Consider the following 23,183-nt stretch of genomic DNA (forward strand, 5'->3'; position numbering starts at 1 on the left):
ATGGTTCTGCTCAAGCTGGATCCCTGAACCTGAAAAATTAAAAATCCTCACTTGTCAAGGCCACCTCAGTGTTTCTTTCATAATTCTTTCAGAATTAATTGTTCCTTCCTCTTTGCTCCCACAGCATTATTTTAATCTTTATTACAGAATGCCTTCTGCTTTGCATTTTAATTAGTAATTACATAGGCTTTTTTTAAACTGTAAATGCCTGGGAGGGCAGGGACCTGTCTTATCCATATCTGTAGTTCCAGGACCTTGCACATGGGAGGGGCTCAGTAAGTATTTATTAAGTGAATGCTGGAGTTGAAGTGGCATTGAGTAGTTCACAGGCAAAATCTTTCATTCATTCATTCATGGCCCACTAAACCATGGCCTCTCTCTGGAACAGTTAGACCTAATTCAGAGAAGGAAAGGCAACCCACCCTATTGGGAAATGGGCATTCTAGATGGGCCCATGTTAGACATATACACACACACACACACACACACACACACACACATCCTCTCCCTGTGAGAAAACAGAGCCTGGGAGATGACTCTCCAGTAAGCTGGGAGTTAGGACTAAACTAACCAGGGTAGAAGGAGGAGTCTTGGTAATTACTGGGACCCAAGCCCTTCTCTGCTAGATGCAGGGCATGGTTCCCCGGAGCCAGGCAGCAAGTCTGACATCTCTCCTGGCTCAGAGGACCCCCCTTCCTCATCCCCAGGGTCTTCAGGCAGTGGGCAGAGGCAACAGAGACGCTGGGGGATGCAGGGACACAGGTTTTGGGTAGGGAAAGGAAGCCCATACTCTTGAGCAGCCTTCTCCCTGGACTTCTGCAGTATCTGAGCCTCTTGGCCAGCAAAAGGAGATGGCAGCCCTTGACCTAGGCCTCGCTCAAGCCGTGTGCCTGCAAAAGAGAAGTTGATCAGGCCATTGCCCAACCCAGGGAATGTGACTTCAGGCCATTCCCCAGTCTGCTAGGGCTTGATCTCAACTTACCAGGAATGGTGTTCTCTAGGAGGAAGCCCAAGAGTCCAGCCAGGAAGATGGGCTCTGTCAGCAGTGAGTGCAGTAACACATCCAAGGGGCTCCAGCCTACAAGGGGTTGGGGCCGGGCAGGAAGGGAACCCTGATCCTGTACCCAAGGCCAGGGAGGCATATCCTTCCAGACCTAAACCTAAGTCTTAGACTAAATACAAGTCTTTCTGAATTATCATTTCATCCCCCTCACCCTTTGTCCCTCTACTCTCCATTCCCCATACCCAAGCCCTTCCCAAGGATCCCTGCTCAACTCACCCTCTAGGTGTGCTGTGACTGTTCCAAGCTTCCTTTCTCTGGAAAATTTGGTATTAAAATCCGCAACCTTATCTTACACTTCTTACCTTCTGCTCTCTCCTGGGTTTCTCAACTTTTGTATTACTGACATATTGGACCAGATAATTCTTTGTTTGAGGCAGGGAGCAGTCTGTGCATTATAGGATGTTTAGCAGCATCTCTCTGTGCACTAAACACTAGTAAGAATCCCCCCTTCTGCCATCTGTAACAGTCAAAAATGTCTCCAGACATTGCCAAATGTCCCTGCAGAGCAAAATCACCCCCAGTTGAGAACCACTACTCTAGACAAACTGAGCTATTTGCTGCTCTCAGGATATATCCCGTGACTTCCTACATCTATGTATTTGTTTACAATGGTTTCTCCATCAGGAATAACCTTGTTTTCACCAAATATGTTTAAAACTTACCATCCTTCAAGACCAGCTCCATGTTACTGAATTACCTCAAACAGAAGCCATCTCTTGCTGCTGAGCACCACAGCTCTTTATCTGAACCTTTCTTGTCATTTTCCTACACATTCTCATCTCTTTACTAGACTGTAACTCCTGGAGGGACCTTTGTATCCCACGTGGCTAGCATGGTGCTCAATAAATATTTGTTAAGCAAATGGATGAACTGCTTACACCAAAGCCAAGGGAAGGGTGTGGGGCCGGAGTCCAGAGAGCCTGAAGCCTCAGCCCCTTGCTTTCCCACTACTGAGCAACTCCTCTTCCCCTCCCCACTCCACACACCTGTGCTGAGCAGGACCGGGGCTTCCCGAAACCATCTTGGCAGAAGCAGGGCCATGAAGATGGAGAAGCCCACAATGAAGACATTCCGCCCAGAGTCAATGTCAGCCAAGTGGAAGCTGGAGAATCCAGTGGACAGAACGACTGCCTGCGTCACCCCCAGCACCCCACCTGTCTCATACAGAAGAAATCAAGGGGGTTTGGAGAGGGCTCGTGCAGCACAGGGCATTGCAGGGCGGGCAAGTTGTGATGGGGAGGGAGAATGAAAAGGCTCATTTTTGATTGTGCAAGAAGCCCAGAAGCCCAGTCAAGAAGCCAAGACATTGGGCTGAGAAATCGAGGGCAGCTGACACGTGCTCATGTCCAGCTACCTATCCATCCAGGAAGGCTATTTAGAAAGAAAGGGTGCCAGCCTTTGCGACTGGCCAGGCCACACTGGGCAGTACTGGTTCAATACCAGTCCTCTTGCTACATCCACTCACCGAGCACAGGCAGCGGGATGCTGGTGAGGAGCTGAGCCAGCCTCGGGGAGAGCCCAAGCCCCACACAGAGCAGCCCCACTAAGTGGGCCACTCGCCGAGATCCAGCCTACGTGAAGAAGAGACACTAGAAACATCCACTTCCTCGGACTGTTCCAGGTCTTTGCCTGGCCAGCTCCTTCTCATCATTTGGATCCCAACTCAAATGTTACCCTTCCAGGAAGCATCCTTGACCACTCCATCTAAACGTGCCTCCTTTACTCACTAGCCTGATTTTTCTTAATAGCACTTTCACTCACTGAAATTTTCTTTATTTTCTCTTCAATCATCTGCCTCTCCCTCTATGAAGTCCCCAAGAGAGCAGGACTTTATGTGACTTGTTCTTTAGCCCAGCCTGGTGCAGTGCCTGATGCACAGGAGTTCAGTAGTGATTCATTCGTGTCCCCAAGCTCTTAGCCCCTTACCACTTCTAGCCACCTCTCTAAGTGAGATAACGATGTGAAGTGTCTGACCCAGTGCTGGGCACAGCTGGTGATCAATCAGTGTGAGTTCCTTCCCTCTCCTGCACCCCCAGCTCCCACCCCCATCCCCTTCCTGGGTCCACCTACCTGGATAAGACTGACTGTGCCCACATTGGGAAAGCTGGATGAAGTGCCCATGGGGCTGCCCAGCAGCCCAGCCAGCACACTGCCCAGCCCCTCCAGGCTCAGCCCTCGACTGCAGGCATGTGGAGGAGGAGGAGGCAAGTGCAGCAGCCGGCCACACAGGGCGTAGCAGCCCAGGGAGCTGGTGGAGGCTGCCAAGGCCATGGAGATGCCTGCAGCCAGAGCCCTGGGCGTCAGCAAAGGCCAGTCCCACTCACCTGGAGAGGGAGAAGGAGCCACCTTGGGGCCAGACTCAAGTCAGGAGCATCCCCCTGCCTCCAATGGCCTGTGCCACAAGAATGCCATAACGTGTTTGGAGATGATGTCTTAGAACAAAACCACTGAACTCTAAGGAGACGCATCCCTTTCCTATGTTCTACAGAGTCCTCTTTGGTCTGACCCTTCCCTTTCTCTCCAGCCTCATTTCCTACCACGTTCCACCTCACTTCCTTCACCAAGGCACACCGGCCTTGTTTTGGGTCCTTGTACTTGCTGTGCTCCCAGCCATCACAGGGCCTTTGCCTATGCTGTTCTCACTACCCAGAATGCTCTTCTGTCCTGCCTTTGTCCACTTAGCTCCTTCTCATTTTTCACATCTCAGCTCAATAATCACTTCCTCAGCAATACCTTTCCCGACCTCCCTGATAAAGTTGAATTCCCCATTGCAAGCCCTCATCTCACAATGTATTTCCCGTTGGTTACACTTACCATAATGGCAATGTTACATTTACTTGGATGACTAATTAGTATCTGTATTCCCCAATAGACTGTAAGCTCCATGAAGGCAGGTACTGTGTCTATCATGCTAATTACCACCTCCCCTGCCACATGCCTAGCACATAATCATCACTCAAGAGAGCCCTAAGTTGATGAATGAGCAGATTTCACGTACATTGCCTCGAAAGCAATCTTTCTATGTAGGTTGCCAACTCAAACACCCATGGGGATGGTAACATAAGTGTGTCAATTGGGTTAGTAGCAGTAGTGCATGGTGGGGTATGCATTAACTATAGCTGTCTGTCTCCCAGCACTGCCCCTAGTAAACCACCTTTGGTAAGGGGCTGGAATTGCCGCTCACATTGGCAATTTCTCTCTGTGCATTTTGAGAAAATACAGGATTTGACTTAGGAATGAAATCCATTAAATCTTGAGTTCACAGAAGTAGGTATCTTTATTTGAGCACGAGGGCGGAGGACTAGGAGAAAACCTACCTGGGTGAGGCAGCCAAAACCACGGTGCCTTGGTGGGGGCAGACAGCTCTAGGGGGACAACACCGACACCCAGAAGGGCAGAGGTGATCCACACACAGGCTACAGGGATCAGCACCTGAGGGGCAAGACTGAGATGGGGAAGAACTCCTCCCCCAGAACCTTCTGAGCCAGCCTCAAGAGGGGTAGATGGAAGCCAAAAGCTAGGGGGTGAAGTGAGCATTCCATGCCAGCCCTTCTGACCTCCGCTGCCCCTGCCCAGACCCCCACATACCGAGAGCAGCCGGAAGGCAGGGAGGTGAGTGTGAGTTGAAGAGGTCGATGCTGGCCTCCAGGGGAATGCGGGTACATGACAGGAGCCCAGGTGCTGAGAACAGACCACCATGAGCAGGATAACCCTAGGAGAGAGAAGGAGCTTTAGGAGTGAGAGGCAGCAGACATCCTGAGGGGTGGTGAAAGAGGTAGGAGTGGGCAGAATACCATAAAAGGGGGTCTCAGAGAAGAAACCCTCATGGAAGGGGGGGAAGGCTCCTTGGGGGACAGCAGAAGACAGTGTGAAAGTCAGGGAGACCAGGTGAATCAAGGAAAAGTCTTGGATTCCAAATATAAAAAGGGTTGCTCCTGCTTGGGTCACTGCTGACTCTGATAGGGCCAGCAGCTCTCCCCTCCTGCAGTCCACACCCCACTGGGCACCATCCCATGCATCTCAGGACTCACGTACAGCAGGGCCAGGCCCCAGTGAGTGGAACAAAACTGGGCCACCTCCCTGTGGGCAGAGAACCCTGCCACAACCAGGCTGGGGGCCAGCACCAGGGGCCCACAGTGGGAGAACAAGCGGCCAGGACTCCCCAGCAGCCCCAGTGCACCCTGCAGCAGCCCAGACACCACCACTGCCCCGGACACCTGCAAGAGGAGAAGATGGAGAGAAACATTCTGCTCAATCAAACTGACCTCAGCCTGGACTTGCTAACTAATTCAGGTATGGGTCCCTCCCCAGACTCCTTCCCCAGAGCATCTCAATACCTACATAATGGAAATGAAAGCCTCCCCAGGCCTGGCCACCTTTATCCCTCCTGCTTCCCATCCCCATGTGCTCACCTCTTGGAGAGAAGTGTTCCAGAGCTTCAGGCCATGGCAGCCAGGCCCCTTACACAGGCGCAGCAAGAGGGAGGCTGGGAGAAGTTTGGGACATGCAGAGGAAAAAGGTACATGGGATGGAGACCCATTGCTCTATAGTCCTAGCTGGTGCCTGGCCCAGCTGCAAGACCCCTACAGAGCCTAGCAGTCCTACCACTGCCCAATCTCAATCCCGCACCCACCACACCTGTATGCTCAGATAAACATCCAGTCCCACCCTTACCCCTTGCCCTTGCTCTGTGCTCACAGTTTCCAGGTGTCTCTATGGCCAGAGGTAGCTTTTGGTTGGTCAGCACCAGAGCAGGGATAAGGAACTCTAAGGATGGAGCCTGGATAAGAGGCAGCCTGTAGGAACAGCAGCCCCAGCAAGTCTGAAAACATGTGGCAGCCAATAGCACTCCCCCCAGCCTCTCCTACCCCCCATCTCAGGGCCCCACCCCTCTCCCCCAGAGAAGTTCCCCTCACCTGCTGCCCATCCAAGTTTGCAGGACAGTAGACACACCACATGAAAAGAAGCTGGAGGCCAGAAGCTGAGAAGGGGAGAAAGAGAGTCCTTCTGGGGCAAGACTGTGAAGCAGGAGCAGGTGGGAGGCACAAAGCAGAGATGCCAAGACCAAGATATGCTGCAGGTGGAGGAACAGGAAGGGGAAGTCTTCAGAAAGAGGAGGAACTACCTATTTCCAGAGGCCTTCTCATGCCACACCTCCTCCCCCAAGCACCCACTTCACCCAGCACCAACTCCTACACCTCTGTTTCCTACCTGCAGAGCCAGAAGACAGCTGAGGCCCCAGGGTGGAGGCCCACACAGAGAGGGCCAGGAGTGGGAAGAGTGATTCTGGGGAGCAGGTGGTGGCAGGGGAGCTAGGACATCCTGGGAGCCCACCGATCGGAGTTGGATGGGATGGGGGTGTGATCCGCTCATGCTGCCCTGCCTTTTGTCTTGTCTGGGCAGCCCTGGGCCAGAGTTAAGTAGAGAGTAAGAGGTCAGAGTTTGGGTGAAGTTAGGGAGGGGGTGGGGAAGGGTGGGGGTGTCAATGAAGCGGAGCCAAGGGATGAGGAATTTGGGGCAGGACACGGCCCTTTCACCTTTGCCCAGCTCTTGTGCAAATTCCATCAGCCATTAACTGGAAAGCCAAGTTCTGGACCTCCTCCCTCAAGAATCTTCATCCAGATCCCCTGCTGCTAGACCAGGTTCTGGAAAGTAGGAGAGGAGGGGTAGGGAGGAGACCTATCAAAATAACCTAGGGAGATTTTGCAGACTGTATTTCCTCTCTCCCAGCACCAACATTCAAAACTGTCACCACTAGATCCAAAGTTCTCAACTCCTTTAGGACCAAGCCCCCTGGACTACCTCAAAATGAAACTTGTGGATGATATACCCTACATCACACGTGACAACAGCCACAACTCCGTATGATGTCCTCACTGTGATGTAGAGATAAAATTTACAACAACATGCATTTCATTACATGAAAGCTTGGCACAACTAAACCGGAAGACAATGAAGTAGTCCGATCCCCACATCCATATGTAGAATTGCTGTGGATGCAACAGCTACAACGCCAACTGATACTGGTGCTTTATTGTCGACTCAGAGACCACGAGCAGTGCTAACATTGGTAACCTGATTTTCCAAAATGGCAAACAAACTCTTGGTAGAGTGCTGCGCAAAATGAATTTGTTCTAATTTACATGGAGATGCATTCCTCTCAAGCTGAGTCTTTTTCCAAAACGTGCAAAAACTATTTCATGTTTACATGTAAAATAATAGTCCTAGGCTTAAATATAAACAGAATTTTCATAGACATGATCACCAGCCAGTCATTCAAACACTATCTTGGGAATTCTTCGTAGTACAGGAGGTCCTGAGCATTCCAGGATGTCTAGCAACTAAAACACCTATAGCATCCCCTCAGAACCTTCTGACAACCAAAAATGGCCCATAAATTTCTAAAATGTCCCCTAGGGGGCAGTACCACCCCTCCTGTGAGTGATCTTCAGCAGTCCCATATACTCTCCGTTGAGATGCCCAGACTCTTCATTCTTCCACTGATGACCCAGGCTTGGAGTCTTGAAGTTGTTAAACAAACACCACGTGACTACCACCACGTGTCAGACTGGTGAGGACATCAGGATAAAAAGTGCCCTCAGGGCTTGCCCTCAAGGAGCTCCTGGGCCCCTGCTGGATATGCAGCTTGGCCACTCTTGGCAAGGCATGCTTCAGGATTACAAGGATGGTGCTCACCCAGAACACATGACAGATATGGCCAAACCTGGCATGGGACAGTCACCATTTGTGTCCCACAGCACCTCAAGTTGAGCAGCACTAGGGCCCTGTGGTGTTGGGAGCAGGGATGAGGGGAAGTTCTGAAATGGGGCTCACAGAAAACAGTTTCCAAGATGACAGGATCAGGAAGTAGGGAGGCTTGGAAGGCAGATACAGGGAGAAGTGATCTTTAAGGGCTGTCGCAGAAGCAAAAGTCTAGGCCATGCAACTGAAACTGTTTATTGAAATCTCAGTTCTACAAAAGCATGAAAAACCCAGATACAAAGCAGAGGCCAGAGGCCTGGGAAGAGGAGAGGAATCAGAAGAGAGGAAAGCCTAGGAGCAGGGCACTAAGAAGAAAAGGTGGGAAGACAAAAAGTCAAGGTTGAAGGCCCCAGCAGTCTTGGCTCCATTAGACTACATTCAAGGAATGGGAGCAAAGAAGGTTTCCCACCTCGCTTGACCTTGCCTCAGGAGCTCCCTCCTTGACCCCATCAGTCCCTGGCTCTCCTGCCTCAGGACATCACACAGGCCATGTCAATGTTTCCTTCCTCCCCTCACCTCACTTCCCCCAACTCCCATCTTTATTCTTCCGTCCTAGGGAACTCAAAAGCAAAAGTCTGGAAGAGCCCAGAAAAGGCAGAGACAGGGGCTTTTCCTATGTCCATCGTGATATGCCCCTGGTCACTGAGCAGAAGCTTTCTCTGGCACCATCACGGCCCTGGCCAAGCAGCCAGCCACTGAGGTCCAGGAGAGTGAACGACCTTCAGTCCTTCTGCCCCACCACCCCTTAAGCTTCTACCCAGGAGGACAGGGGACCCTCCAAGGACCCAGAGAGGTAGAGAGCACCTAAATCAAGCTTTGCTCCCCCAGGTTCTCAGGGACTCCCAAATCCTCTTAATGCATTCCTCAGAGCCCTACCTAGCCCGGGAAAATGAAAGACTTGAGGCGGGCCAGCTCCATGACACTGAAAAGGGAACATTGCTGGGGCTGGGGTAGGGGTGGGGACACAGGACTCCAGGGCCAGGGTGGAGCCAGGCCATGGGTGTGGTGCCAGGGGCTGGGAGGCCCAGTGGGGACCGTATGATTGGGGTGATGGCAGGCACGGCAGGTTGGGGAGTCTCTCTGGAGCTTCTGGCAAAGGGGGCAGTTATGGAGAAGAGTGGGAGGAGCAGGGGGTTCTGGGGGAGGCAACGGAGGGGGAGTCAGTGAGGCCAGAAGACTGCCCCAGAGTGAACGCAGCCCTACGTCGCCTTTTGGGCAGCTGGAGACATTAGCAGGAGACGGCAGGCACTGTGGTACAGAAGGTATGCAGGGCTCCAAGAGGCACCGGGAGGTCACTCCAAGGTCAGGGGGGCCAGGTGGAGGGCTGCAGGATAGCCCCAAGGACTGGTGTATTACAGCCACTGATGCCACAGCCAGGGCCACACTGCTCACATATGCCACGGCTAACAGGCAAGACAGCTGCAGGAGAGGAAATAAGAAAGAAGCACGATTCTGACGGTCTTTAATACACTAACCCCTTCTCTCTAGAGACTTGTGTTCAAGTTGGAACTCTGTATAGCCATTTACACCCCACCCTGCCCATTTACTCCCAAACCCCATCTACTCCTAAACCCCATCTCCTGAGCTTTTCACCAAGTGCTTGGCACCAGCGCACAGCAATTACCTGACACCCTACACACCAGCCCACACAAGTTCCCTACACTTCCCAGCCCCTCCTCACCTTTACCAGCCTCTGGCAGAGGGCACCCAGGGCCAACTGCCAGGTTGGTTGTTCCAGCAGCACACACAGGTCTGTGTAGGTGTACCAGCCCCGCCGCCGTCCCTGCTGCTCAGCCACACTGGTGGAAAGGGAGCGACAGCAGAGGGAGTCACAAGTCTCCTGCAGCCAGCCCAGTGACACACTGATACCCCTCAGGGTCCACCAGAAAGCACTGGGGAGCTTGCTAAACACACAGATTCCTAGGCTACCTAATTCAGAAAATGAGGGTGAGACTAAGACCTATATTTTCCATAAGCCACTCCCACCTTCTCGAAGGTGATTACAAAGAGGACAGATAGGTTTGGGAACCACTACCTTGGCAATTCTCTTTCTTGTCTCCTCCCTCCCCCACTATACATACCCTCCTCTCTACCTCCTATAGCTTAGGCCTCAGTCCCCAAATCCATTGAGCCCCTCTTTCCAACTCCTAGGACCTACCAGGTCTCTAGCCAGCTGAGCACCTCAAAGATCTCCCGAGGGTCAGTGTAGAGACGCCAATCCTATGGGTAAGAAGAGAGAACACCAACCCAGACTCAGATATGAGCCACAGTCATGTAATAACTAGAGCCATAGCAGAACTACAACCGGCACTATGGCTAATGCTTATTTGACACTTACATATGCTGGACACTGTCCCAAGAGCTTTTATATATTAACTCATTTAATCACTATCTACCTGGTTTCACATTATACCCTCCATTAAGGAAGACAGAGGAAAATTACCCTGAGAATAGTCCATGCCCATAGAGAACTCAGAATTTAAAGGCAGAGAAAGTCTGGAAGCAAACACTCAGAGCCCAACAGGATAAGCTCTGACTCAGAGTGTAGGCCCTGGAGGAACAGAGGAGGGGAGGAAATGTTCCAATCCTGGCCTCACTGCTCCAGGAACCCCCCAAAATTGTGCTTAGTCCTGAAAGGGCAGGAAGGAAAGATACTAACACAAAGGTACAAAGATAGGCAGAGAAAGAAATGAAGAAACACAACAGAAGGCCAAGAGAGAACAAAGGATGAAAGGAAGGTAAAGATGGGCCAGGGAAATGGAGAAAGAGAACAGCTAGCTACTCACCATGGCACTCAGGAAGCCCCTCTCTAAGGCATTGAGAGTAGGCACAGCCATACCCCCAGCAGCTCCCCATTCGTCATTGAAGACCTCCTCCTCCTCCCCTTCATCATAGAGGTACTTACTGGCCACCATCTGCAGAGGAACCAGAAGTGGTGTCAGTTGAGCTCACACCAGGCTCCTGGCTCACTAGGGAGAGGAAGGGGATGCGGGGTCTTACCATGGAGATCAGGAACAAGTCAGAGGATGACACGTGCTGCAGGTAGTCTGGGTTTCGGTGCCGGAGCCGCTCAATGTACACCAGAGCTAGCATCATAGCACAGGGGGAGATGCATGCCTCCCTGGGTGGTGGAAAGGACCAGTAATTAAACCCCAGGGTCCTTTGGCTCTTGCAACTCATGCTTATTTGTCTTTACATCTTCTCTTTAGAGATAACCATTCTCCTCTCTCTAGGGCCCAAACATTCTCATCCTATCCTCCTCAATTCCAGGCTCACCGGGACACATGAGCTACGTATTTCTTCTGGAGTCGGCGAATAGGGCTGGGGGCTGCCTTCTGGAGCAGTTCCACAGCAATGTCTGCACAGAACAGAAAGAAGGCAGGGTGAGTGCACAGCTCCCACCCACCAGTCCTCACTGCTATCAGCAGAAGACCCAGATCTATATTTTGTGAGGCCTTGGGGACAGGACCATAGTAATAAAATAGAGATCAAATTCTCCCACACTGAGACAAAAAGCCCATTCCAAGTCAGAATTTCAGCTCATTCTAGCAGGAAGGCTTATTTCCCTGTCACTTGAAATTACCCAGATTTGTCTTTCACAGTTGTTCATCTGAGAAACAAATATGCCCGTTTACTTGGGGTATATGTAATAGAAATCCTTAGAAAATTAAAAGGTTTTGGTATGTAAATCAAGAGTGATACAGATTTGTGACAGAGCAACATTTTTTACTCACTTGGGTTAAACGAATGAACATAATGTGTTCTTGAACAAAGTACCAATAAGCTAACTATGAAAAAACAGTGTCACTCGTGGGGTAAACCTCCAGTCATTTTGGTGTCTGCTGACTACCCCATTTTCATGCTTCTCGCTTTCCCAGGCACACATTGCCTGACCTGCCACGGGGCTGGAGAGCTCCTCCAGGCTACAGTCAGCTTCCCAATCCCAGCCATAGTAGAGTCTCCTTCGGATCCGGGCACTCAGCTTCTGGTGTCCTGGGAGGAACTAAAACAAGGCAGCCAGGCGGTGAAAGGCAGAAAGGGTATGATGGAGATCCTGGCTCCAGGCTGTAAGGAGGTATGGGGAGGCAGGCCCGCCTCATCCAGCCCTGCTCTCTGGATTGTTTGCCAATGGCAGCTGGTCCCAAGGGGGAGGAATAACCCCACCCCCAACAAGGGCTCCCGTGGAGAGGTTCTCTGAGAAGGACCTCTGGTCCGGACACCTCTACCCCCATTCCTATACCCGGCGGCTCTCCCTCAGGGCCTAAGCGGCCGGGGCCTCGAGTAGGCACTGCTCGAACGGCTGCCGCCCAGTCCTGGGCACAGCAGTCAGGCGAGCCGCGGCCCTATTCGGGCTCGGAGGGAAGCTTCCGGGGTCCAGCCTCCAAGTGCCGGGAGACTGGGGAGGAGGCAGGCTGTACGCTCACCATGAAGTCCTGGAAGCCGGTGAGGGAGAAGGTGACTTCTTCGTCCAGTAGGAGCCCGGCCACGTCCATCGCGCCGCCAGCGCCGGCCTGAGAAGGTGAAGGAACGGGAACGAGTTGTAAGAAAGCCGCAGACTCGCCCTCGCCCGCTTGTCCACCTGCCCGCCTGCCTCCCCGGTACGGGCCGCCGCCCTCGGCCGCGCAGCCCCCTCCCCTCGCGCTGGCGGCGGCAGGCGGAGCCCCGGCAGGCGGGTGCTTCTTCCTGTTCCGCCCCGGGCGCGTCGCTCGGCCGGAGGCCTGGGGCACCCGGCATCGGTGCGGCGCTCACCCTGAGCAGTGGAGAGGAGCCCAGGCTGCAAGGCTCAAGCTTTGCCTGTGCCGCGTCTGCCCCGCGTTTACAAGCCACGGGGGTGTAGCCCGCGAGTCAGCGCCTGGCACTTCCTGCCGCCTGCTTGGCCCAAACTCCGGCCCTCGCCGGGAAGGAGCCGGACCCGAACTCCTGGTCTCACCGAGCCAGGCCAAGTCAGCGAGCTGAGTCCCAGGCGCACTTGTCTGAGAAATGGGGACAGTTGCTAGGGGACCACACCACACTAAGGATGAACAAGCCAGGCAGACGTTTTCGCACCTATGTAGATATAAATGTGAATAAAACGAGACGCAGAACGAATTGATCCCAATTGTTTTTTTAAAAGGGAAGATATACACACACTTAGCAATGTACATAAAAACCATCTGAAAGGATACACAAGAAACTTCCCAGTGGGCTGAATTGTGGGTAAGATGGAAGGGAAACTTACTTTCTGCCATACCTTTTAGTACAGTTTGAAATTTTAAATCTCATTGCATATTTTGTGGGATTACTAGATGCAGTAATCACAAGTAAACAAAAAAGCGTCAAAAAGGGTAAACTTGCCTCCCCCAAATAAACAGCATCTAAACAACGTTTTATTTTTAAACTCACCTCCCGCCCCCAATCTCACGTTTGGTGGGGGGAGGAAGGAACTCTGACACGCGGAGGCTGGAAAGATGTTTACGGAAAGAGATGGGGAACTTCTGAGTAGGTGCAGCTGTTTTCGAGTCTGTCAAGTCACGCGCTGGTGTGTTTACCCGCCGAGGGGAGGGAACAAGGAGGACCAGTGCGTTGAGGGTTGAGTAATGGGACGGCCGCCGCCCTTGCCGAGTAGCAGATCCTAATCCGGGATACCCGGCGTCTGGAAGCCCGCTTTCTGTTCCTCCAGTCAGGGATAGGGGCCAGCACCAGACTTCCTAGCCGCCTTGCCCACTCTTCGAGAAGAAAACGGGCCGGTCTGCCGGGATCTGGACCCTGACCTGGGGGTCACAACTTCAACAGCCCGTACGCACACCTGCGTCGGCGCAGGATCACCAGCGGCCACCGGCGCGCACGCGCGAGCAGCCCTATCCCGGCAGTTAGGGCGCGTCATGTGATGCGCTCGTCGCTCAGCCCTCACGTGATCCCCGTCCGCAGCCTCTGCTTTTCTCGGCGGGCGCCCCCTTCCGCCTGACGCGCCCCCGGCGGCGGCCGCGCAGCCCTGGCTCCTCGCGGGCTCGGGCGGCGGCTGCAGCGGGGCTATGGCGAGCGGCGGTGGGGGTGGAAACACCGGCGCGGGTGGGGGCCCGGGGATGGGCCTGAGTCTCGGCCTAGGCCTGGGTCTGGGCCTAGGCATGGGTGAGGCCACCGGCGAGGCGGAGGAGGAGGCAGCCACGGCCGAGGCGGTGGGACGTCTGGCCACGACGCTGTGGCTGCGGCTCCGCGGCTGGGAGGCGGTGCTGGCGGCGGCGCAGCGGCTGCTGGTATGGGAGAAGCCGCTGCACAGCCTGGTCACGGCGGCCGCGCTCAACGGCCTCTTCTGGTAACGGCCGCGGAGGAGGGGGGCGGGGCCGGGCTGAGCGGGGGCGGGAGGGACCGGGAGTACCATTCCCCATTCTGGGTTGTCACTTGGCCTGTAGGAATGACCCATCCCCCAGTTTTTGAAGGCTGATGTCTGCCTAGGTTTCCCATTCCTCCCTCTCTCTGGGTCGTAAGTTAGGCCTAGAGGTGCCAATTGCCCATCGATGGGCGCTTTTCCGCCTTCGGAAATGGATACAGGAGCTGGTCACCCACTCAACGCTGAGGTGCCTGTCTCTCCCTAAGGTTGCTGTCTTCGTCGTCCCTCCGGCCCTTCTTCCTAGTCAGCATCTCACTTTTGGCCTATTTTCTGCTGGATCTCTGGCAGCCTCGCTTTTTCCCCGATGTTTCAGGTGAGTGTGTTTTATTCATTTAGTACTCACCCTTTAGGTATTTGCCTGGTACCTGATCCCCCTGGGTGGGGTTGAATGGTGAGGGTAATGTCTAGCAGGCCACCTGCCTCCCTGGCATACACCCCCATCCCTCCTCCCGTTTTGGGAAATTACCTAAAACGAGAATTTCCCCTTTCCCAAAATTAATGTTACTGTGAGTGCATTGGTTAAGATTGTGGAGTCTGCACCAGATTGCCTGGGTTCCATTCCCTGCTCTGCCACTTACCATGTGTGACCTTGTTAAAGGCACTCAATCTGTTTGCCTCAGTTTCCTTATCTATAAAACATGGGTGATGGAATTTACTTCATAGGGCGGTGAGAGTTGAGTTAATATGTGTTACATGCTTACGGTCGCACTGCACACACGATATGAACTACGTAAATATGAAGTCATTGTTTCTTGTGCTATGTGCATATTTACTTAATAGTCATTTTGGAGCAACCAGGTGCCAAGCTGTATGTGAATTGCTTGGGATATAAACATGAATAAGATATGGTTCCTACGTTTGAAAAGGGTGAAGTTTAAAGGAGACAGACAAACAACAATAACATGTAAAATCTCCTTTGACTGGCATCTGAAAAAAGTGCTCTGGGACTGCAGAGGAGGGATGACTATTTCTGCCTTGGGGAGTGTCTCCTAGGGCCACTAACACTCAATAATCTGTCCCCCTCCTCTCTCTATAGCATCTTCCCCAGAGGAGCCACACTCTGACAGGTGAGTGCAGGCCACGTCTCAAAGACAGATGCCCAAATCCTGTCTTGCTGGTGCTGATGGCACCATGGAGCAGGGCAGTGCTGCATTTTCTGCAGGCACAGGCCCCAGCATAGTGAATAGACTAGTAACAAGCCATGAAGTTTTCTTGGTCCTGGGCTCCTAGGACCAGGGTGTTTGTGTGCCTGCTCCTTTTGGAGCAGAGGGTTGGGTCTTCTGGTCTTTGCTTCCCAAGACCAAGACAGCCTTTTTTGGGAGGCGGGTTGTCTACCTTTTTAGACTGAAGATCTCATTGCCATTCTCAGAGGGATTTCAGTGTCTAGGAAGCTGGTGTCTGAGGCCTCCAGGGGTCATGTCATGTCTCCCCAGTGAGGGTACGGGGTCAGGAGCCCAGCCGCACCTGCTGAGTGTGCCCGAGTTGTGCAGATACCTGGCTGAGAGCTGGCTCACCTTCCAGATTCACCTGCAGGAGCTGCTCCAGTACAAGAGGCAGAATCCAGCTCAGGTAACCTCCCCTACATCATACAACAGTTCCCTGCCCCAAGGGGAAATAGAGGTGGGGGATAGGGGAGGTGTGATGTGAACTCCCTTGTTGGAGACCCTGAAGGAAAAGGCCTCGAGGCAACGTTCATAGCTATTCCTGGGTACAGGAGGCAGGCATGCCTCAAGGAATAAGCTTCTGATAGCCTCTTTGTCCTGCCGAGGCAGATTGGTGTGACTTATAGGTGTTTGGCAGTGTCTATTGCAAATTTCTGAATTGGTGGTCTTGAACCTCTTGACTAGATTGATCACCACATACCTTGAAGACATATCCATCCTTCATACTAGCTGAGCAGCAATTTCTTACTCAGACCTTGTGCTCTCTCTGCAGTTCTGTGCTCGAGTCTGCTCTGGCTGTGCTGTGCTGGCTGTGCTGGGACACTATGTTCCAGGAATTATGATTTCCTACATTGTCTGTGAGTAGGGTCTAGTCCTGCCCTTCTCAAAGCCCTCTCCTTTCTTCTTCCCCTGGTCTGACCCAGAGGGAGGACTATGCTCCGTCTGCTCAGTTACCTATTTGTGGAGGTCTCCAGGGATGTTGTAGTATTGGTGACAGAGGGAGAGTCATCTGAGGAGGAGGGCAGTGGGCATGGAGGGAAGAGGTTGGCACAGCCTTGGGAAAGGACCTTATCTTCCTTCAGCCCTTCCTGTTTAGGGACTAGGTGAATGAGGGCCCTTAGGAAGTTGGCATAGGGAGCTCTGAGGGGACTTTCTAACCCATAGTGCTGAGTATCCTGCTGTGGCCCCTGGTGGTTTATCATGAGCTAATCCAGAGGATGTACACTCGCCTTGAGCCCCTGCTCATGCAGCTGGACTACAGCATGAAGGCGGAAGCCGATGCTCTGCATCACAAACACGACAAGAGGAGTAAGAGGGCTCCCTTAACCCAGGAGGGTGAAAGTAGGGGAGGGCTTTGGCTTATGGCTCGTGAGATGCCCTGAAACTGAAATCACGAGTTTCTTGATCATGTTTGTACCCTATCATTGCTCATGCTTGATCACTGTCCTACTGCTCTTGCTTCTCTAGAGCGGCAAGGAAAGAACCTACCCCCAGGAGGTGATGAACCACTGGCAGAGACAGAGAGTGAGAGCGAGGCAGAGCTGGCTGGCTTCTCCCCAGTGGTGAGGTCCAGGGGAGATGGGCATGTGAAATAGAAGGCTGGGGGAGAATCTGTCTGCCTTAGAGTTGCCACCTCTCAAGAGGGTGGGAGCCAGAGGTTTTGGGGGAGAGTGTGCCCCTGAAAAATTGGTTCTCTTATCACTTGTGTTCATCCTGGTTCTCCTGCAGGTGGATGTGAAGAAAACAGCGCTGGCATTGGCCATCACAGACTCAGAGCTGTCGGATGAGGAGGCTTCTATCTTGGAGAGTGGTGGCTTCTCTGTATCCCGGGCCACAACTCCACAACTGACTGATGTCTCTGAGGGTATGGGGTGCCCCTTGCCCCTCCTCATCTTCCTGTTCCCTGCTGTGGGGTGCTGGTTCTGTTCTCTGGCCCCTGTCAATGTTTTTCTTTGGGGAACTGACCCTCTCATTCCACCCTAAGCTCCTGAAAGACTCTGACACCTAAGGTTTGGCCCAGCATTCTGTGTCTTGAGTTCTCGTCCTTGAACTGATTGGCTGTTGTGGCCAGTTAGAGCAGCAGGCTGATTCCTAATCCAGTGTTCTCTACACAGATTTGGACCAACAGAGCCTGCCAAGTGAGCCGGAGGAGGCCCTGAGCCGGGAGCTGGGAGAGGGAGAGGAGGCAGAGCTAGTGCCTCCCGAAGACCTACTGGGCCCCCCTCAGACCCTGTCAAGGCAAGCCCTGGACTCAGAGGAAGAGGAAGAAGATGTGGCAGCTAAGGAAACCTTGCTTCGGCTCTCATCCCCCCTTCATTTTGTGAACACGCACTTCAATGGGGCAGGGTCCTCCCCAGATGGAGTGAAGTGCTCCCCTGGAGGACCAGTGGAGATCCTGAGCCCAGAGGCCGTGAGTGGTGACCTCAGTGCTCCACCCAGCACCCCGTCACCCCCACTTTGCCTTGCTGACAGTGACCCAGTCCCTTCCTCCTCCGCGTTCTTACCTCTTCCCCAGGACTCACCCCAGCCCCTGCCTGCCCCTGAGGAAGAAGAGGCACTCACCACTGAGGACTTTGAGTTGCTGGATCAGGGGGAGCTGGAGCAGCTGAATGCAGAGCTGGGCTTGGGGTCAGAGACACCCCCAGAGCCCCCTGATGCTCCACCCCTGGATCCCAACACCCATTCTCTGGTACAGTCAGACCAAGAGGCTCAGGCCATGGCAGAGCCATGAGCCATGGGGGAAGAAGCTGCAGGCATAGTAGGGCTTCCTGGCTGGGGGTGTCGCTGTTTCCTCCTTTCCCTACTACTCCAGGGAGGGGCAATGCGTGGGTAAGCTGGCTGTCAGATAGTAGCCAGTTCACCTTCTGTCTGCCTGCCTGCTGTCCCAGGCATGGTTCAGTACCTGTGCCTGGGATTGGTTTTAAGTTTGTAAATAATTTTGCATTTGGGTTAGTGGATGTGAACAGGGCTAGGGAAGTTCTTCCCGCAGCCTGCTTTTGCCTCCCTGCCTCATCTCTATTCTCATTCCACTATGCCCCAAGCTCCGGTGGTCTAGCCCTTTCTTTTTCCTCCTATCCTCAGGGACCTGTGCTGCTCTGCCCTCGTGTCCCACTTGGTTGTTTAGTTCAGGCACTTTATACTTTTTCTCTCCTGTCCCGTTTTCCTTTGCTTTATTTCCCTGCTGTATCCTGTCCTTAGCAGCTCGACCCCCACCCTTTGCCAGCTCCTCCTTCCTAGCGGGCACTGGCTAAGCTTTAGGGAGGTTCCTGGTCCAGGAGGTAAAGAGTAAACCTGGGGTGGTGGGTCAGGCCAGTAGTTACACTCTTAGATCACGGTAGTCTATGTAACCTCCACCCTTGCCCAGTTCAGCCCAGCCTTCCACGAGGCAGGAGGAGAGCAGGGATAGCATATGCACCAGCCCTGGATTGGTGAGCATGTTCTCTGTCTTGTTGAGATGGGGGCATCCTTAATGTGCTCGGGAGAAAAGGAAACCTGCTCGTCTGGGCTATGGATGGTCCAAGTGGGGTAGGACCCCCACAGGGGTTAGGAAGCGGACAGTAACATCTATACAGGTGTCAACTGGAAAAATAAAGTGTCGATTGGCTAGAACTGTTGCCTGCCTGCCTGCCTGCCTCACCGTGAGCTGCCTCCCACACTGCGCTTTGTTCCCTCCTCACCCTTACCCTCTTCACCCCAGTTGTGTTCCCGGCTGTTTATTTACCTTGGTGCAAAACAAGGCCAGAAGCAAGGATTACCCAACAACCCTAACTTTCCCTTAGCCATCTTCCCTGACAGTGTGATATGTTTAGTGAGATTTAGCATGTGTGAATAAAGTGTATGCAGGAGGAAATTGCCTTGTCTTCCCAATCAATAGAAATTTGGGACCATAACAACTGTTTTCTACCATGTTGCTTACAGCCTTAACACTGTTTTCTTAAGACACCTAGCTACATGTTAATAATTAACTCAGCCCTGATTTATCTATACTGGGGAAGCCAAACAGGCACTAGAGGCCCTGTACCTGCATTAGAACTGATTTGGGGCCGAGAAACACTAAAACTGTATCTAACACTGAATGCATAAATAGGTGCTTGGCACTATTCTAAGTGATTTGTATGTATTAACATGTGTTTTCCTCACAACTCTGAGATACGTCTGAGATACACTGTTACTAACTCCATTTTACAGACAGGATTTTCCCAAAGGCCACAAGTCCTGGTCAATGATGTAGTCAGAATCCAGACCCAAGCTGTTTGGCTCCAGCAAACACGTGGAGCAGTGGAGCAGTAAACCCCTATCCAGTAATAGGACACAAACGGGAAGATGCTCGAGGAGGTGGGAACTCAGAGAACCAATCTAGTATCGTCACTTCATAGAGTGGACTCTTGCCTGGTCTGAACGTAGCCAGTTATCTCACTTGATTGTTCACAGTCACTGATTGAACTCCTTATTCTACTACTTTCCTCCCTTGTCACTGACGAGTCTAAAAAAAACAGTGTACTCTTGGCAATCCTTCCTCTTTGCGGAAGAAAACCCCAGAACTGAGCAGATGGCCTCCTTTATGAGTTCGTGTCCTCGGCCTTCAGCTGGAGCTAACATATGGCAATGCTACCTGTCTTTTTGAGGTCGACTTCTATGCCATGTCTTTCCTAAGTGTGAGAATTTTTCCATTTGTTTCACATTTGCCTGAGAGAATATTTGTCAGCCAAGGCCCTGTCCTGTGCCACGGAAGATGAAGGAACACGAACTTTTAATCACCTAGAGATTTCCGAGGAGAATGGAAAAAGTTTTTTTTTTTTAATATTCACAAAGGAATAAAGAAAAACAGTTCTAATCAACAAATAGGCAGTTTAAGAAAAATAGAATTACCCAATCAAAAAGACAATGGTTGCCATGTGCCCTACCTTTGGTACATTTCAGCAAAATACTACCCTTAGGTGTGGAGTTCGCGAGAGCCCATTCTGTAACATTTACCCTGGTTTGACAGTTGCTACACAGGTGTCCAGGCCATTTCATGCCCTATGATGAAAGGGACAAGAAGAAAGTTTGCGTATTGAGTGAAAGAAAAATGACCAGAAATGTGAAACCTACCATTAGGCTAAACAAAATTAATCGTAAAAGTACAGGCTGGGGGAAGAAGAGTTGGCTACAGGACTGTGTTGGGAGAGGGGCAGTGTACTTTAGTTAACTGTGTATTCAAACAGCTAATAGTATAATGTGGCTGCTCGTAAACTTAATTTTAGGCTGTGTTAATAGAAATGTAGTCTCCAAAACAAGGAAAGCAATACTTCCTAGTGTACTGTGCACAAGTTAGAATACTGCCAGAGGATGGCTTGCTGTGCTGCGGAGAAATTGACAAATTGCAGTATGTCGAGGAGAGAACTGCTAGAGATGAAAGCTGAAAACTGTCATACAGCAAATTATCAAAAAGGATTGGCACTCTAATCCAAGAAGAGAGAGCTGAGTTGGGTCATGTCAGCTGCCTTCAAACTTCAAGGGTTCGTTTGTAGGACTTCAGAGGGCAGAAATTTAATCTTTGAGTTGAGTTTCATAATATTGCTAGATAGGATTTAGTTTTCTGGTGAAGGGATATTGCAAAACAGTAGATTTAAATGATCTTCACAAGTACAACCATCAAGAGCAATGATTCTAAGAATAATTCCATTATAGATGGACACTGTATCACCATGTTTTGCTTTTAGTGTCCAACAGAAGTCTGCTTGGACTTCTCTTCCTCCATCCAGGTATTTTGTCGGGTGTCACTGGCTCACTTTTCTTTGGACTGTGGTCACTCATCCTGGGTTATTTCACACATTCACGCACTCATATGCTGACAACTTCTAAATCTTAGTTCAGTTCCTTTCCCAGAACTTCCAAGTAGGTGTCTCCACTTCAGTGCCCCATGGGTACTGCTATGGTTTGAATGTTTGTTCCCCACAAAACTCATGTTGAAATTGAATCCCTAAAGTGGCAGTATTGAGAGGTGGGGTCTTTAAGAGGTGATTGGGTCAGGCGGACTCTGCCCTCATGAATGGATTAATGGGTTAATGGATTAATGGGTTATCATGGAAATGGGACTAGTGGCTTTATAAGAATAGGAAGAGAGACCTGAACTAGCACACTCAGCCCCCTCCCCATGTGATGCCCTGTGCCACCTCCGGACTCTGCAGAGTCCCCACCAGCAGGAACGCCCTCACCAGATGCAGCCCCTCAATCTTGGACTTCTCAGTCTCCATAACTGTAAGAAATAAACTACTTTTCTTTATAAATTACCCAGTTTTGGGTATTCTGTTATAAACACAGACTAAGACAGGTGCCTTCTGCGCAACATATCAAAACCTGAACGCATCCTCTTTCCACTCCGCATGCCATTACGTAACCTCCACCCCCAAACAGAAGGCTTTTTCTGCATTTTCCATCTTGTTGGCACCACCAGTCATGAAGGCCTACTTCTTCCTCTTCCCATACCCAGTCGATCACCAGTTGCTGCCAATTTGGTATCCTAATGATTTCTTGACTCTGTCACCACCGTCACAGCCCTGACTCACACTCTGCTCATCTCTCATCTGGCACACTGCGATGGTTTCCCTGCCCACGTTCTTGTCCCCCACCCAAAATGTATGCCCAATGAAGTGGCAAGATTACCTTAAAATACAAATCTGATGACTCTTCTGCTGTTTAATATTAACCAAAGGCTCTCCTCCTACAAGTTAGAAATTCAAGCTCCCCATGTGGTTAAGAAGTCTGAGATCCAATCCTGCCCTGTCTTGCTCTTTACAGCAAAAGCAAACCCCAGACAACTTGTCCTTCCTGCTGCTCAGCTGTGCTGCCCTCCCCCACCCCTGCTCTACACACACACACCCTATCCCTCCGCTTAACAAAAGCCTCACTTAATTTCTGTAGTGTAGTGGTTATCACATTGACCTCACAGAAGCCTCGTTTATCTTTTAAGATGTACTTCAGGCCACACCTCTTCTATGAACCTCCTTAATTTTCCAAATATCCCACCCCCCATATCAGTCCTGATCTCCTCGTGCTCCCACAGTATCTTGGGCATACTTCTGTTTCACAGAGAATGTTCATACTCTCTCCAAAAGTATGTGGATATAGGGTATATAGGTATGGGCAGGGACTATCTCTTATTAGTCTGAATATCCCCAAAACCTAGCACAGTGCCTGGCACATAGTAGGTGCTCAATAAATGTATGTTGGCCTAAAATGAACTAGTGTACTAGAGTAACCAGTTTTAACTTTTGAAGCAGTCAGTGTAAATAGAGTTTGGTGATTGGTACACATTTGATTATGGTAAATATCTTGCCTTTGTTCATTATTGTTCTAGAGTGAATAGTAGTTAAACTAAAATAATCCACAGATGGATTTGTGAGTTCTTTTTTCCTGGACTAAGTTAAAGGCAATGCAAAGAATCTATATCTGCAAGTTCAAATTTGCTGGTTTTGGAGCTAAAGTTTTTCTGAGTTTAAGGTAAGGTTGCTCAACTAGCTTATCTTCTGTGATTGCATCAAATTATCATATTATTTGGAAAACAGTTGTGACAAAACTATTTAGACTCTTAACTAAATATTTTGATCAAAAATCCAATTACATGTAGTAATGCTTGCTTAAAAAATGATCTGTTTCTCTGCAGAAATAGATAAAGAAGTCTGTGTTTGTTTTTTTTGTTTTGTTTTGTTTTTTTGAGACAGAGTCTCACTTTTTTGCCCGAGCTAGAAAAGTGCCGTGGCATCAGCCTAGCTCACAGCAACCTCAGACTCCTGGGCTCAAGCAATCCTACTGCCTCAGCCTCCCAAGTAGCTGGGACTACAGGCAT

The 23,183-nt window shown here is 51.2% G+C and overlaps 4 protein-coding genes across 6 annotated transcripts in view; 1 reads left to right on the forward strand and 3 right to left on the reverse strand.

Moving 5' to 3' along the window:
- The window catches only part of NHEJ1 (nonhomologous end-joining factor 1), an 83,070-nt gene extending 82,223 nt beyond the window's left edge, over window positions 1–847 (reverse strand). Inside the window, exon 1 of the mRNA XM_012642560.1 lies at window positions 791–847. The gene's annotated coding sequence lies outside the window, so the exon portion shown is untranslated. The remainder of the gene's footprint in view (window positions 1–790) is intronic.
- On the reverse strand, window positions 199–6,822 carry SLC23A3 (solute carrier family 23, member 3). The gene is made up of 13 exons (XM_012642561.1): window positions 6,601–6,822; window positions 6,275–6,468; window positions 5,980–6,137; window positions 5,762–5,859; window positions 5,476–5,549; window positions 5,099–5,280; window positions 4,652–4,775; window positions 4,381–4,495; window positions 3,134–3,387; window positions 2,529–2,634; window positions 2,050–2,217; window positions 983–1,078; window positions 199–890 (listed from the first exon to the last, which is right to left on the reverse strand). Exons 1-13 carry the CDS (start codon window positions 6,626–6,628, stop codon window positions 598–600), a joined length of 1,890 nt encoding a protein of 629 aa, XP_012498015.1. The 5' UTR covers window positions 6,629–6,822; the 3' UTR covers window positions 199–597.
- A 1,182-nt stretch (window positions 6,823–8,004) lies between these two features.
- CNPPD1 (cyclin Pas1/PHO80 domain containing 1) lies at window positions 8,005–13,180 on the reverse strand. Of its 3 annotated transcripts, none has more exons than XM_012642565.1 (9): window positions 12,756–13,180; window positions 12,250–12,336; window positions 11,720–11,828; window positions 11,102–11,183; window positions 10,826–10,946; window positions 10,612–10,740; window positions 9,984–10,045; window positions 9,507–9,624; window positions 8,696–9,244 (listed from the first exon to the last, which is right to left on the reverse strand). In XM_012642565.1, exons 2-9 carry the CDS (start codon window positions 12,316–12,318, stop codon window positions 8,702–8,704), a joined length of 1,233 nt encoding a protein of 410 aa, XP_012498019.1. In that variant the 5' UTR covers window positions 12,319–12,336; window positions 12,756–13,180; the 3' UTR covers window positions 8,696–8,701. The 3 variants fall into 3 exon arrangements, with proteins under 3 accessions (XP_012498017.1, XP_012498019.1, XP_012498018.1); XM_012642564.1 differs by having other exon boundaries at window positions 12,575–13,180; XM_012642563.1 differs by having other exon boundaries at window positions 8,005–9,244; window positions 12,250–13,180.
- A 521-nt stretch (window positions 13,181–13,701) lies between these two features.
- FAM134A (family with sequence similarity 134, member A) lies at window positions 13,702–18,964 on the forward strand. Its single transcript, XM_012642562.1, has 9 exons — window positions 13,702–14,117; window positions 14,399–14,505; window positions 15,229–15,259; window positions 15,626–15,761; window positions 16,128–16,212; window positions 16,520–16,663; window positions 16,823–16,917; window positions 17,084–17,219; window positions 17,470–18,964. The coding sequence occupies exons 1-9, from the start codon at window positions 13,837–13,839 to the stop codon at window positions 18,084–18,086; spliced, it is 1,632 nt and encodes a 543-aa protein (XP_012498016.1). The 5' UTR covers window positions 13,702–13,836; the 3' UTR covers window positions 18,087–18,964.
- The last annotated feature ends 4,219 nt before the right edge of the window (window positions 18,965–23,183 follow it).

This window comes from Propithecus coquereli, unplaced genomic scaffold (genome assembly GCF_000956105.1).
Source record: "Propithecus coquereli isolate 6110/MARCELLA unplaced genomic scaffold, Pcoq_1.0 Scaffold18, whole genome shotgun sequence".
In the NCBI taxonomy this organism is placed as follows: domain Eukaryota; kingdom Metazoa; phylum Chordata; class Mammalia; order Primates; family Indriidae; genus Propithecus; species Propithecus coquereli.

Bases quoted from the DNA above. Each gene is read 5' to 3' on its own strand.
- SLC23A3 (XM_012642561.1), bottom strand. From the start codon at position 6,628: ATGGAATTTGCACAAGAGCTGGGCAAAG. The intron at 5,860-5,979 runs GTGAGGGGAACT...CTGTTCCTACAG, and splicing joins CAAACTTGGATGGGCAGCAG to GCTGCCTCTTATCCAGGCTC. The intron at 891-982 runs GTAAGTTGAGAT...TCTCTTTTGCAG, and splicing joins CCTAGAGAACACCATTCCTG to GCACACGGCTTGAGCGAGGC.
- CNPPD1 (XM_012642563.1), bottom strand. From the start codon at position 12,318: ATGGACGTGGCCGGGCTCCTACTGGACGAAGAAGTCACCTTCTCCCTC. The intron at 10,046-10,611 runs GTGAGTAGCTAG...TCTTACCCATAG, and splicing joins GGGGCTTCCTGAGTGCCATG to GATTGGCGTCTCTACACTGA. The intron at 9,625-9,983 runs GTAGGTCCTAGG...CCTTTCCACCAG, and splicing joins CTCAGCTGGCTAGAGACCTG to TGTGGCTGAGCAGCAGGGAC.
- FAM134A (XM_012642562.1), top strand. From the start codon at position 13,837: ATGGCGAGCGGCGGTGGGGGTGGAAACACCGGCGCGGGTGGGGGCCCG. The intron at 16,918-17,083 runs GTGAGGTCCAGG...GTTCTCCTGCAG, and splicing joins TGGCTGGCTTCTCCCCAGTG to GTGGATGTGAAGAAAACAGC. The intron at 17,220-17,469 runs GTATGGGGTGCC...TTCTCTACACAG, and splicing joins ACTGACTGATGTCTCTGAGG to ATTTGGACCAACAGAGCCTG.